At 62.0% G+C, this 12,384-nt stretch overlaps 1 protein-coding gene across 1 annotated transcript; it reads left to right on the forward strand.

Annotated features, from left to right (window-relative positions):
- Positions 1 to 536: 536 nt before the first annotated feature.
- Positions 537 to 11,417, forward strand: PYGM (glycogen phosphorylase, muscle associated). Its single transcript, XM_058305231.2, has 20 exons — positions 537 to 862; positions 1,893 to 1,994; positions 2,090 to 2,168; positions 2,247 to 2,350; positions 2,675 to 2,806; positions 4,073 to 4,184; positions 4,270 to 4,352; positions 4,642 to 4,785; positions 5,098 to 5,190; positions 5,331 to 5,477; positions 5,634 to 5,797; positions 6,138 to 6,252; positions 6,757 to 6,858; positions 7,206 to 7,353; positions 7,659 to 7,717; positions 7,846 to 7,987; positions 8,349 to 8,556; positions 10,577 to 10,711; positions 10,875 to 10,941; positions 11,047 to 11,417. The coding sequence occupies exons 1-20, from the start codon at positions 620 to 622 to the stop codon at positions 11,194 to 11,196; spliced, it is 2,529 nt and encodes an 842-aa protein (XP_058161214.1). The 5' UTR covers positions 537 to 619; the 3' UTR covers positions 11,197 to 11,417.
- Positions 11,418 to 12,384: the final 967 nt, after the last annotated feature.

Raw genomic sequence — 12,384 nt, forward strand, 5'->3', positions numbered from 1 at the left:
GCAGCCAACACCAGGCCCTCTGTCCCGTGCCACGGTGGGGAGGGCCTCGATGAGGGGCCACCGCGGAGGCTTTCCCAGAACTCCTCAGCCCGCCGCCTGCAGTCCCTGGGCGATGCATAAACACAAGGCTCAGCCTCTCCGATGGAGAAGGAGGGCCCGGGGGCCAGGTCTCCTGTCCCTCTCACCATTCCCCTAGGCTCCTCCAAGGAGCCCACGCTGACAGCCCCCCCACTCCATTCCCGCCCCTCACCTATCACCCAGGAGAAGGGCCCGGGGAGGGGGCACTTTATCCAAAGCCATGCGGCCAGCCAGGCTCCCGGGGCAGCCCCCTGCCTGCTGGACCTCGGGCAGGGCTAGGGGGCCCCGTGCGGAGGAAGCGGCCAGTGCGGGACTGTGAGCAGGCCGGGCCCCTGTGGAGGCTCGTCCCTCCCCACACCTCCTCCCGTCGCCCCAAAATAGCTCCTGAGCGGCCAGGCCAAGACCCTCCCCCTGCAGGGGCGGGGCGGGTGGCCGGGCCAGGCCTTAAAGCCCCTCGTGGCTGGGGATCTCCACTCCCTGGCTGGAGGCACCGCCACTGCCTGCCTTGTCCCCTGTCGGTCCGGCCCGCCCTCCCGCAGCCATGTCCCGGCCCCTGTCGGACCAGGAGAAGAGGAAGCAGATCAGCGTGCGCGGCCTGGCCGGCGTGGAGAATGTGACGGAGCTGAAGAAGAACTTCAACCGGCACCTGCACTTCACCCTGGTCAAGGACCGCAATGTGGCCACGCCCCGGGACTACTACTTCGCGCTGGCGCACACCGTGCGCGACCACCTCGTGGGCCGCTGGATCCGCACGCAGCAGCACTACTACGAGAAGGACCCCAAGGTGCTGCTCGGGACCCCCCCCCCCCGGGGGGCGCGCGGGCTCGAGGTCCCCTTGGGGAGCCGGGGCAGTTCTGCCCAGGGCTGGCCCCTTCCTGGGTCAGGGTTTGCAGCGGCAAAATCAAAGGTCACTCCAGTTCCAGGGGTGCCGGGGGTGCGGCAGATGTGGGGGTGCGGCTCAGAGGGAGGGCCCCGGGGTGGGGACGGGGCGGGGGGCTCGGGTCAGGTCGGCTGACTGCAGAGGCCTAGCAGCCTCTGGGGGGACTGCTGGGGGGGTGGGGAGGAAGGCCCCAGTGGCCGGGGGCAGACCCCAAGTGGAAAGCCTCGTCATTGGACATGTGCACGCGTGTGCCAGGGCAGCGGGCTGGGTGGGGCTGGGGCAGCTGGGTGGCAGGGATCAAGTGTCTGGTGGGGTCACTGGTAAATGTCAGCAACCTAACACCCCACGGGGGGCAGGGAGGGCACCCAGGAAGCCAGGAGACCAGGCTACCAGCATCCCGGATCCTGGTGCCTCCCCATCTCCTACTTGGGAGTGAGGCTTGGGGACCGGGGGTGACTGGGCCCTGCACGGCCAGGAGGTGTCGGACTCAAGCCCTGAGTCACCGTGTGACCTTGAGAAACTGTCTTCTCTTGGGCCCGGCCTTCGCCTCTGTACCCGGGAGGTGCTTGCCTGCATCCCGGTGGGGAGGCCGGAGGGAGACGGCGGCAGGGAAGCAGCTTTGATCTCTCCCCAGTTCCTTGCACCCACGCTCCCTTAGTCCTTCCCGCTCTCCCCAGGGAGGCACGGCCAGCCCCGTTTTCTAGGCGAGGAAACAGGCTCAGAGAGGACAAGCAATGGGTCTAAAATCAGGGACTGAGCCATCCCCGTCGGGCCCCAAAGCCTGAGCTGGAGTAGGGAGCTATTCCTCGGAGTAGGGAGAAAATCTGGGGACCAGCAAGCGTCGGGCTGGGGCCCGGGAGTAGGGCAGGAGGGTCGCGGGGTCTGGATGTCGGCGGGCGGCCCTGACCCCTCCCCTGGCGCCCCTCTCGGGCAGAGGATCTACTACCTGTCGCTGGAGTTCTACATGGGGCGGACACTGCAAAACACCATGGTGAACCTGGCCCTGGAGAACGCCTGCGACGAGGCCACCTACCAGGTGCGTGTGGGTGGCGGGCAAAGGGCGCGAGCCCCGGGGTGGGGGGCGCCGCTGCCGGGGCGTGGCTCCGACGGCGGCCTCCCCTCCTCCTCTAGCTGGGCCTGGACATGGAGGAGCTGGAGGAAATCGAGGAGGATGCGGGTTTGGGCAACGGGGGCCTGGGCCGGCTGGCAGGTAAATGACGGGGTTGCGGGGAGGGGGGCAGAGGAGCACCTTCGTGCTGGGTGACCCCATGTCCCTACACGTCCCTAGCCTGCTTTCTGGACTCCATGGCAACGCTGGGCCTGGCTGCCTACGGCTACGGGATCCGCTATGAGTTTGGGATTTTTAACCAGAAGATCTGCGGAGGGTGGCAGGTGAGCAGCCTTGGGGCCTGATCCTGTGGGGTCCTCATAACAGAGGGGACCCCCCACTTTGCGGTCATCTCCAGACAGCTCCCCGGCCAGCCCCAGCCACGGCAGAGAGCGTCCTTGCCCCCTTGTCCTGCCAAAAGACAGCTGGAAACCCCAGCCGCAGGCAGTCCACTCCCGCGGGCTGCTCGCACCCCCCCCCCCACGCGCCAGGTCCTGCTGATCTCTCTCCAGACCGGCCCCCGCCAGAACCGGCCCCCTGGCCCGCTGCGGGGGTGTGCCTGGCTCTGACCCTGCCCTCCTTCCTCCCCCGACCTGCCTTGGGCTCAGATGGAGGAGGCTGATGACTGGCTCCGCTATGGCAACCCGTGGGAGAAGGCCCGACCCGAGTTCATGCTGCCTGTGCACTTCTACGGCCGCGTGGATCACACCAGCCAGGGAGCCAAGTGGGTGGACACACAGGTGAGGAGCGGCCAGGGGCTAGGGCAGAGGCGGGGAGGTGGGGAGAGGACCAGGAGGCTCCCCGAGGAGGCAGGAAACAGGGAGACCCAGGGAAAGAGCCCTGGTGTTATCTCTTTTACAAGTGAGGCCACTGTGGCTCAGAGAGGTTAAGTGACTTCCTCAAGGTCACACAGCGGGAGCCTGGAGAAGCTGGAGACAGCGTCCCAGCGCAACCCGGCCAGGTCAGCTGGGAGAGAGAGGCCACTCCACCAGTGTCCCTCCCCTGCCCTGGCTCCTCCCACCCAGGTGACTTCTCTCTTCCATACATCTGAACTGGGGGACTCGACAGGAGGCAAACAACAGCCCAGAAAAGGGGACAGGGGAGAAAATGAAGGCCTTGAGAGGGGAATCGACTTGTTCGAAGTCACATAGCAAGAGCAAAAAGAAAAAAAGAAAAAAAAGAAACGAGCAAAAAGAAAACACAAAAATAATCGTTAAAAAAAGGTCGCATAGCCAGGTGGAGGGAGCCTAAAGCCACACCACGTGCCCAGATCCCAGTTCAGCCAATCCTGCGTGGCTGCAGGTCATTAGCCTCCAGCCGGGCTGCAGGGAAACCTGTGGGCCTTCGGGACTGGGCATTTGTTTGACTGGCATCCAGGCGAAGGTCTAGCGGGAGCTGCTGGCAGTAGAGGCCGGGTGCACGTGGCAGCCTGGCAGAACAGCTCTGGCCAGAAGGCCCAACACCCGGTCCCACCCCGCTCTGCCAGCTTAGCGGTGTGCTTCCCTCCCAGGGGGTCCCCTGGAGGCGTGGCTGTGCCCCTGGCATCGTGGGAGCAGGCACTTAATGGCAGCAGTTCTCGATGGTTGCTACTTGTGGAGCCAGCATTAGACACATGAGCCCTGTGGTCCACCAGGTCTAAGTGCCTTAGATGGACTTGATCTCCGATGTCAGCCTGGCCCCAGAGCCCCCAGCCCTTCCACGAGTCCGGAGTACCCGTTCGGTTTTGCTCGGGCCGGGAGGACCAGTCCTGTCACTGCCAAGCAGCCACCAAGGCAGCCCCCACCGTGGGCCCTGGTCCCCTCACTCAGGCCTCCCCCACTCCTTCTCCCAGCAGCCCTGCGAGGCAGGGGTGGGGAGTGGGGGGTGTTAGGGGGTGTCCTCTCTTAGCGATCAATGCCACGGTTAGGACTGGAAGCTGGGGGTGGGAGGCGGCAGGTGCGGGGGCAGAGCCTCGAGTTGCAGCCTTCAGGCAGACGGCCCAGCCCCTGACGCCGTGTGCCCTGCAGATGGTCCTGGCCATGCCCTACGACACACCGGTGCCCGGCTACCGCAACAACATTGTCAACACCATGCGCCTCTGGTCTGCCAAGGCCCCCAACGACTTCAACCTCAAGGACTGTGAGTTCCGCCACCGCTGGGCCAAGCCCGCCCCCTGGCCCCCGCTCAGCCCAAGCCTGATCATGTCCCCACTCTCCCCCCTCAGTCAACGTCGGGGGCTACATCCAGGCTGTGCTGGACCGGAACCTGGCCGAGAACATCTCTCGTGTCCTCTACCCCAACGACAACGTGCGTCACCCCCCGGGCAGGGAGCGGGAAGCCTGAGTCCCTGGGAGAGGGCAGGGAGAGCTGGGGAGGGACGTGGCCAGGCACACTGAGGGGACTGTCCCAGGCGACACCCGCAATACTCTTGGTCCCTATCGGCCCCCTCCTGACACCCCCCCACACACCACTTCTTGGTGGGGGTGAGGGCAGTTGTAGGGCTCAGGGGTCCTGGTGCAGGTGGGACTGTCCCCTCGGCAGCTGGTGGCCACGCCCCTGCCATCTTGACTCTGCCTTGCCTGGCACTGTCCCCCAGTTCTTCGAGGGGAAAGAACTGCGGCTGAAGCAGGAGTACTTCGTGGTGGCCGCCACCCTCCAGGACATCATCCGTCGCTTCAAGTCCTCCAAGTTTGGCTGCCGCGACCCTGTGCGCACGAGCTTCGACGCCTTCCCTGATAAGGTGACAGGCGGGGGGGAGGGCTGCCCTCTGCTTCCCTCTGCATCGCTCCTCCAGCCCCCGCCTGCCAGCGGGTTCCTGTGCCCCTTCGATAGCCGAGGAAGCCGAGGCTGGGGCGGGTGTGCGGGCGTGACTTAGCATCTTCAGCCAACATGCAGGGACCTGGGCTTCCCACCTTCCCGTCGGGCCTCGCAGCTGCCTCCAGCTCAGTCCCAGAACCACTCCCAGCCCTCTAGGGGGCTCTGGAGAGGCCAAGGACCATGTCCATGGGCGCTTGGCCCGGAGCCCCGCCTGACTGCCAGCCCCTCCCCCCAGGTGGCCATCCAGCTCAACGACACCCACCCCTCCCTGGCCATCCCGGAGCTGATGAGGATTCTGGTGGACCTGGAGAAACTGGACTGGGAGAAGGTGAGCTTCAGGGTCCCACCACCCGGGTCAGCCTTCCCTGGGTGCACAGGGGTGGGGAGAGCCTCGGGGCCCACGGAGGCGGGGAGGTGGGGTAGGGGCAGTGGGTCTGATGGGGGGCCCTGACTCCCTGCATCTGCTAGGCATGGGAAGTGACAGTGAAGACGTGCGCCTACACCAACCACACGGTGCTGCCCGAGGCCCTGGAGCGCTGGCCCGTCCACCTCTTGGAGACGCTGCTGCCGCGGCACCTCCAGATCATCTATGAGATCAACCAGCGCTTCCTGAACGTGCGTGGGGGCGGGAGGCTTCGGCCCGAGGCCCGGGCCTGAGGGGGTGGACAGGGGATCCAGCCCAGGTTCCCAGGCGTAGCCCTGCGGGCACGGGGCTGGGGCTGGAGGCCCGAGTTCTTGGGTCCCAGTCGCAGCCTGGTTTCTCCGGGACAGAGGGTGGCAGCCGCGTTCCCGGGGGACGTGGACCGGCTCCGGCGCATGTCGCTGGTGGAAGAGGGCGCCGTGAAGCGCATCAACATGGCACACCTGTGCATCGCGGGCTCGCACGCTGTCAACGGCGTGGCTCGCATCCACTCCGAGATCCTCAAGAAGACCATGTGAGCCCCGCCCTCCCGCCGGCCCCGCCCCTCCAAGCCTCCGCTGCTCGTAGGCCCGCCCCCTCACCGCCCTGAAACTCCTCCGATTGGCCCTTTCCGCAGCAGGGGTCAGCAGTGCAAGCATCTTAGTCCCGCCCAGTACAGTCCCATCTTGGCCCCCAGCTAACTCCGTCTTACCGCACACGTGCGCGCGCGCGCGCGCGCACACACACACACACACACACAGACTGTCCCCCTCCAGGCCTCTTTCAGGAAGAAGCCAGAGTAGGGCCCCCGGGAGGGGGGAGGAGGTCTTCATCCTCTGGGGTGAGTGATGAGCTCCCCCAAACCCCTCCTGCAGCTTCAAGGACTTCTACGAGCTGGAGCCTCATAAGTTCCAGAACAAGACCAATGGCATCACCCCTCGGCGCTGGCTGGTTCTGTGTAACCCCGGGCTGGCGGAGGTCATTGCCGAGGTGAGAGGTCACTGTGTGGCCAGCTGCGGTCAACCCAGGTCACTGCGGGGATCAGTTGGGTATGGCCGTGTAGGTCGTTCACTGCACAAGGGTGCCAGCTGAGGGCTGAATTCTTACCCTGCCCTGCATCCCCAAGCCTTGCGCCTGCTGGGGGAAGGGGCACCGTTTTCTCATTTGCACGAGGGTGCCCTATGGGCCCTGAAGCTCAGCCTGGTGGAGTTCACAGTCAATGGGTCACATCCAGAGTGAGGCTGGGAGGGGACGGGGTTCTGGTGGAGAAGCCTCAAGGTCATTGCCAGCCTTAGGAAGAGGCCAGGAAGGCTGCATGGTGGGGGAGGAAGATAGGTGGGGCAGCACCGCGAGCTGCTGGGAGGCCAGAGAGGGAGGCGCTGGGAGGATGACCAGAGCAATCAGCCGTGTGGATGGGCCTGGGTGCCCCAGAAAGAGAGACCTCTGCGTCGGGAGGAGGGACGAGGGGCTTGCCTGAGAGTTCTCTTCCGGCAGCGCATCGGCGAGGACTACATCTCCGACCTGGACCAGCTGCGCAAGCTGCTCTCCTACGTGGACGATGAAGCTTTCATCCGGGATGTGGCCAAAGTGAAGCAGGTGGGCGGGGCTGCGACCTGGGACACCGAGGCTGGGGCTGGCACCTGGAGAGAGCTGGCGGGGCCAGGAATCTGGCTCAGGGATGGCAAATAGAGCTTGTCTCTCCTGCCAACCCCAGGCCGTTGCTGGAGGCTGCCTGGAGGCCGTGGTGGGAAGGCATCCTCTGAACTCACTGGAAGAGTCTGACATTGCCAAGTCATGTCTGCCCTGGGACAGGAGTGGCTGGGAGAAAGGGGCAAATGAGCCTCCTGCCATCTGCCCTTCTGGGCCTGGGTGAATGGAGAAAGTGGGATTTCTTGAGGCTGACGCCATTTGGTGAGCCCTCTTCCCTTCCCTGCTGCCTCCAGGAAAACAAGTTGAAGTTCTCTGCGTACCTAGAGAAAGAGTACAAAGTCCATATCAACCCCAACTCGCTCTTCGACATCCAGGTGAAGCGGATCCATGAATATAAACGCCAGCTCCTCAACTGCCTCCACGTCATCACCTTGTACAACCGTGAGTGGCAGGCACTCCTCTGTGTCCCTGTCCTCCCCTCCGGCACCTCTCAGCCTATGACATGCCTCCTAGTCAATAGCCTTCGGTCTCACCACAACTCTTGGGATGTGGGATTATCCCCATTTCACAGATGGGCAAACTGAGGCTGAGAGAGGGGAAAAGCGACCGATCTCAGGTCACGTCGCAAGCGATGACCCAAGTCAGGCCTCCATCTCTCATCCCGGACCTCGGGCAGGTGGATGCTGTCAGGTGCTACTGCCCGCAGGGAAGGGCTGGTCTACTTGACCCCCCTCTTTTCTCCACAGGCATCAAGAAGGAACCCAATAAGTTTGTTGTGCCCCGAACTGTGATGATTGGAGGGAAGGTGAGAGGCTGGAGGTCAGACCCCTGCTCTGGTCCTTTGAGGTCCAGGTTGAGGCCGGCCTGGTGGGATCGTGGGGTAAGGGGTGGGGCTCCGGGCTGTGGAGCTGACCCTGGGCTGTGCCCCCACAGGCTGCCCCTGGGTACCACATGGCCAAGATGATCATCAAACTCATCACGGCCATCGGGGATGTGGTCAACCATGACCCCGTGGTGGGCGACCGCCTCCGTGTGATCTTCCTGGAGAACTACCGGGTCTCACTGGCCGAAAAAGGTGGGCTACTGCCAACAGAGGCCCTGGGAGACTCCGATTAGTTCAATCCCAGGTAGAGGTACTAGTTACCCTGAGAGAGGACAAGGCTCGAGAGTGTCCCTCTACTGGTGGAAGTTCAGAACTGGGTGAAATCATAAGGCAGATGGGCTTTGTTGATGCTGCTCAAGTCACACTACCAGCGGAGAGGGGGGGCATCCAGGTTGGATCCCAGATGTTCAAGAAACAACGGGAGGCAGGGGATGGGTGGAAGGGCCCCTGGCTCTGGCTTTGCCTAGGACCACCCTCAGAGCCCCAGAGTCCCATCTGGAGTGGGGCATTTCCCTGAGCTGACCTCGACTCCCTGCTGCTCCCCCTCCCCCAGTGATCCCTGCCGCCGACCTCTCCGAGCAGATCTCCACTGCGGGCACCGAGGCCTCGGGCACTGGCAACATGAAGTTCATGCTCAACGGCGCTCTGACCATTGGCACCATGGATGGGGCCAACGTGGAGATGGCAGAAGAGGCGGGCGAGGAGAACTTCTTCATCTTTGGCATGCGGGTGGAGGACGTGGACAGGCTTGACCAGAGAGGGTAGGGGGGTCAAGGACTCCGAAGTTCAGGGCCCATGGGTGGGAGGTACCAAGGTGTGCCTGCTTGCGGGGGAGGGGGATGGCACACGAGGAGGAGATGAGGAGATGTGCCTGAAAAGTTTGGTGCACATGGCACAAGGTTTTAGCTAAGGCCCTCAGGGATCGGGAAAGCTAATGGAATGGGGGTGGGGGTGGGAGAAGTAATGCAGAACTAAAAGAAAAGGAAGAGAAAATTATATCAATCCTAAGAGATAATATTGTTTCTGGAATTGGATGTAAAATGAAACTCTTAGCTCCCTGGCAGCCATGGCAAAAAGAGAAATATGAGCACAGGAGTTAAAACTGCGCTTGTGGTCAGAAACACAGTTCTTCATAGGAGACATTTTGCTGGTAATAGTAGATTTTTTAAAAACTTCTTTTAAAATACGATTTTTTATCATAAAATTAATGCATGCTTATTAATAGGAAAACATTTTAAAACCACAAAGATTAATATAACTATCATTCCATCAACTAGATATAAAGCCATAGACCTCTGTTTCTATGTGTTGCTGTGTATATATACGTATCTTTTACCAATTGGGAATATGTACACATGTACCATTTTGAATCCATTTGAATTTAACATTCAAGAGGCATGTCCTACGTTATTAAGCAGTCATCAAAAATATTTTCACTGTTTGTAAGTGCTTCTTCCTATGGACATGCCATAATTTATTGAGTCAGTTCCTTACAGGTGGACATTCAGGTTGATTTTTCATATCCGAGTCAAAAAATGTGAAAGTTTTTTAAGTCTCTTAACACAAATTGCCAAATTGCTTTCCAAAAAATTGGCATCAATTGACACTCCCAGCAGCTGACGAGAGCCAGCTTTATATGACTACGGAATTTTTTCTGTGAGGCTGGATTAGAAAGTTCAGACTTTTGTCCTTTGGGCAGGAGGGGGCCAGGGAATGTTTTGAGCAAGGTCAGACATGTTCAGAATTAGGCTTTGGAAAAACAAGTCTGGCTGCAGGATGGAGGATGGATTGGAGGGGGCCAAGTGGAGGTGGGGAAACCTGAGTGGAGGCTGGCGCCACTGTGCAGGGGTCAGTGGGAGGGACAGAGTTGCCTGGCCCCGGGCAGTGACAGAGATGGACTCTAAAGCAGGGGGCCATAGCTTGAAATTCAAAAAAATGTTTTCCTTTGGGGATGTGTTAGTGCGGGTATATTAAATAATGCACAGCATAGTGTGGACTTACTAAGGGGTCTTTGGTTTTCACCTGACCAGCAAAGGGGTCTGTGGAACAAAAAAGGTTAAGAACCCCTGCTTGGCCTAAGGAGGAGGCTTTGGGGCTGGCTGGACGTGGCGAGGGAGGGAAATACACAAGACTGGCCTGGGGGAGGGTTTTGAACTGGGGTGGCTGAGAGGTAAGCTGATGTCTCAGAAAGCGGACCAGGGTGGAAGCTGGGGCGGCGATGAGCTCGCTTGGACCCCGAGTTTAGGGATGTTCCTGAGGACATGTCAGACCTGCTGGCTCCCGGAGTGAGGACAGGCCTAGACTTGGCAGAGTGGGGGGACAGAGCCATTCGCGGAGGCAGCAAACCTCAGGACTTGGGGGGGTGGGGGGGGTGTTGTGAGAATGGGCTAGGGGGAGAAGAGCATTTGCTTTGGTGCTTTGGCTGGGCCTCCTCCAGGCCTCGACTTCCTTGTCCACAAGGCAGGGTGGGTTATACCAAATCGCATTGACTGTACACTTCAGATGAATTGTATGCTTTATTCATATGTATCAAGAAAATGGATTTGCTTTAAAAAATAGGGAAAAAAATGGGGTGGGGAGGGTGACGAGCCAAGCTGGAGGGAGGGGGTTGCAAGGAGGGTCAAGGAAAGACCCCGGACCCCAGAGGGGTGTGACAGCTTCCCGGAGCCCAGCGGCCGGCTGGGCCTGGGTTCTGACCCTGGGGCTTGGGACTCCGTCAGTTTCCCTGGAGGGGCTCCCAGATCCCCTTCCCGGGGTGCGGACCACAGCTCTGCCCCGCAGGTACAACGCCCAGGAGTACTATGACCGCATTCCCGAGCTCCGGCAGGTCATCGAGCAGCTGAACAGCGGCTTCTTCTCCCCCAAGCAGCCTGACCTGTTCAAGGACATTGTCAACATGCTCATGCATCACGACCGGTGAGCGAGGCCTGGCCGGAGGGTGGCGCGGGGGTGAGTGGAGGCCGCTGGACTGATCCAGGCTCAGGACTGAGCCACTCTGCAGGTCCCCAGCTGTCCCCAGGGACAGGATGGCCTTAGCCCTTGCCCTCACGGACCTTCCTGCCTCTCCATTCCCCTCCAGGTTTAAGGTCTTTGCGGATTATGAAGACTACATTAAATGCCAGGAGAAAGTCAGTGCCTTGTACAAGGTGAGGGGGCCGGGCCTGGGCAGGGCAGGGCGCTGGTGACCCTGGCTGGGATGAGGCCCGAGGTCAAATCGCTGGGCCCTCCGTGGGCTCCCTCTTGGCCTGCAGAACCCACGAGAGTGGACGCGGATGGTGATCCGGAACATAGCCACCTCTGGCAAGTTCTCCAGCGACCGCACCATCGCCCAGTATGCTCGGGAGATCTGGGGCGTGGAGCCTTCCCGCCAGCGCCTGGCAGCCCCTGATGAGGCCATCTGAGCCCCCAGACCAGACCCCAAACCGACCCCAACTCTGTTTGCAATCCCTCATCCAGGAGGGAGGCTACTGGAGTTAGACCTCCCAGCCCCCTGTGGAATCCCCAGTTATCTCCAGCCTCGAGATCCCAGTGTCCAGTGTGACGAAGGACACTGCTGCCCTCCTCCTATTTATGGGGTCTGACCAACTGCACCCATTCCCCAATAAAATGATTCTCTTTGGGAGCCTCCTTCCTCCTCCCTCGGTCGGGAAATATTTTTAGCTCTCAGCGGGGCACACTGGCAGCTGCGCCATCACCCCCCCCCCCCCCCCCCGCCCCAGGTGCATCCCCTCGGAGGCGGGCGGGGGCGGGGGCGGCCCGGCGGGCGGGGCTCCTCCGCGCCTCCCTTCTCGGGGCCGTGGCCATACTAGGTCAGCGGCCGGCCAGGCTGGCCGGGGGCGGGGCGTGCGCCCGGGCGACGCCCGCCGGGGCTGGGAGCCCAGCCCGGGGTGGAAGCCTCCCGGGCTCCTGAGCAGCCCCGCTGCCGGGAGTGGGACCCGGAGGGGGAGGAGCCTGTGGTGCCTTCTTGGCTCCGCCCTTATCCCCGCCCACTGCGGCTTTTAAGGGTCTCTTAGCAGGTGGCAATGCTCTATTCAAAGCTGGGAGCACTCCGAAACCCGCTAGGCTAGGTCAATGTCGCCCCCCCCCCCCCCCAACCAGGGGACTAGAGCAATACTTCCAGGCCTCGCAGGACTGCAACCGACCTGGGGAGAGGGGGAAGTCCCCACTCTCTGGCCCCGAGGCAGGGAGTGGTAAGCTTCGGAAGAGAGGTTTGGGGCCACGGTTTCTGTGCTTTCGAACCCAAACGGCCGGAAACTGTTACCCGCTCCTCTAGGCTCGGTTTGTGGGGACCCCAACCGCCTGCGGCTGCCCCTCCCAGGTTCCTCCCCGCTAGGGTCCAAGCATCCAGGCCCCCGCCCCCGCGCGGAGAACCCACCCGCCCCCTGCCGCTGCCCCTCTCCATCTGGGCCCCGCGTGCCCGCAGGAAGACGCCCGGCCCGCGGCTGCCTTAGCCCCGTGGGAACGGTTAGTCGCGAAAACAGGAACCCGGGCCGGGGGCTGGGCGGGGCGCCCCTTCCCCACCGCAGTCCGCTTCCTGCCCCTCCCCGCTTCCTCCGCCCGACACCCAGGCAGGGCGGGGGGCGTGGGGG

Source organism: Dasypus novemcinctus, chromosome 10, assembly GCF_030445035.2.
Source record: "Dasypus novemcinctus isolate mDasNov1 chromosome 10, mDasNov1.1.hap2, whole genome shotgun sequence".
NCBI lineage: Eukaryota > Metazoa > Chordata > Mammalia > Cingulata > Dasypodidae > Dasypus > Dasypus novemcinctus.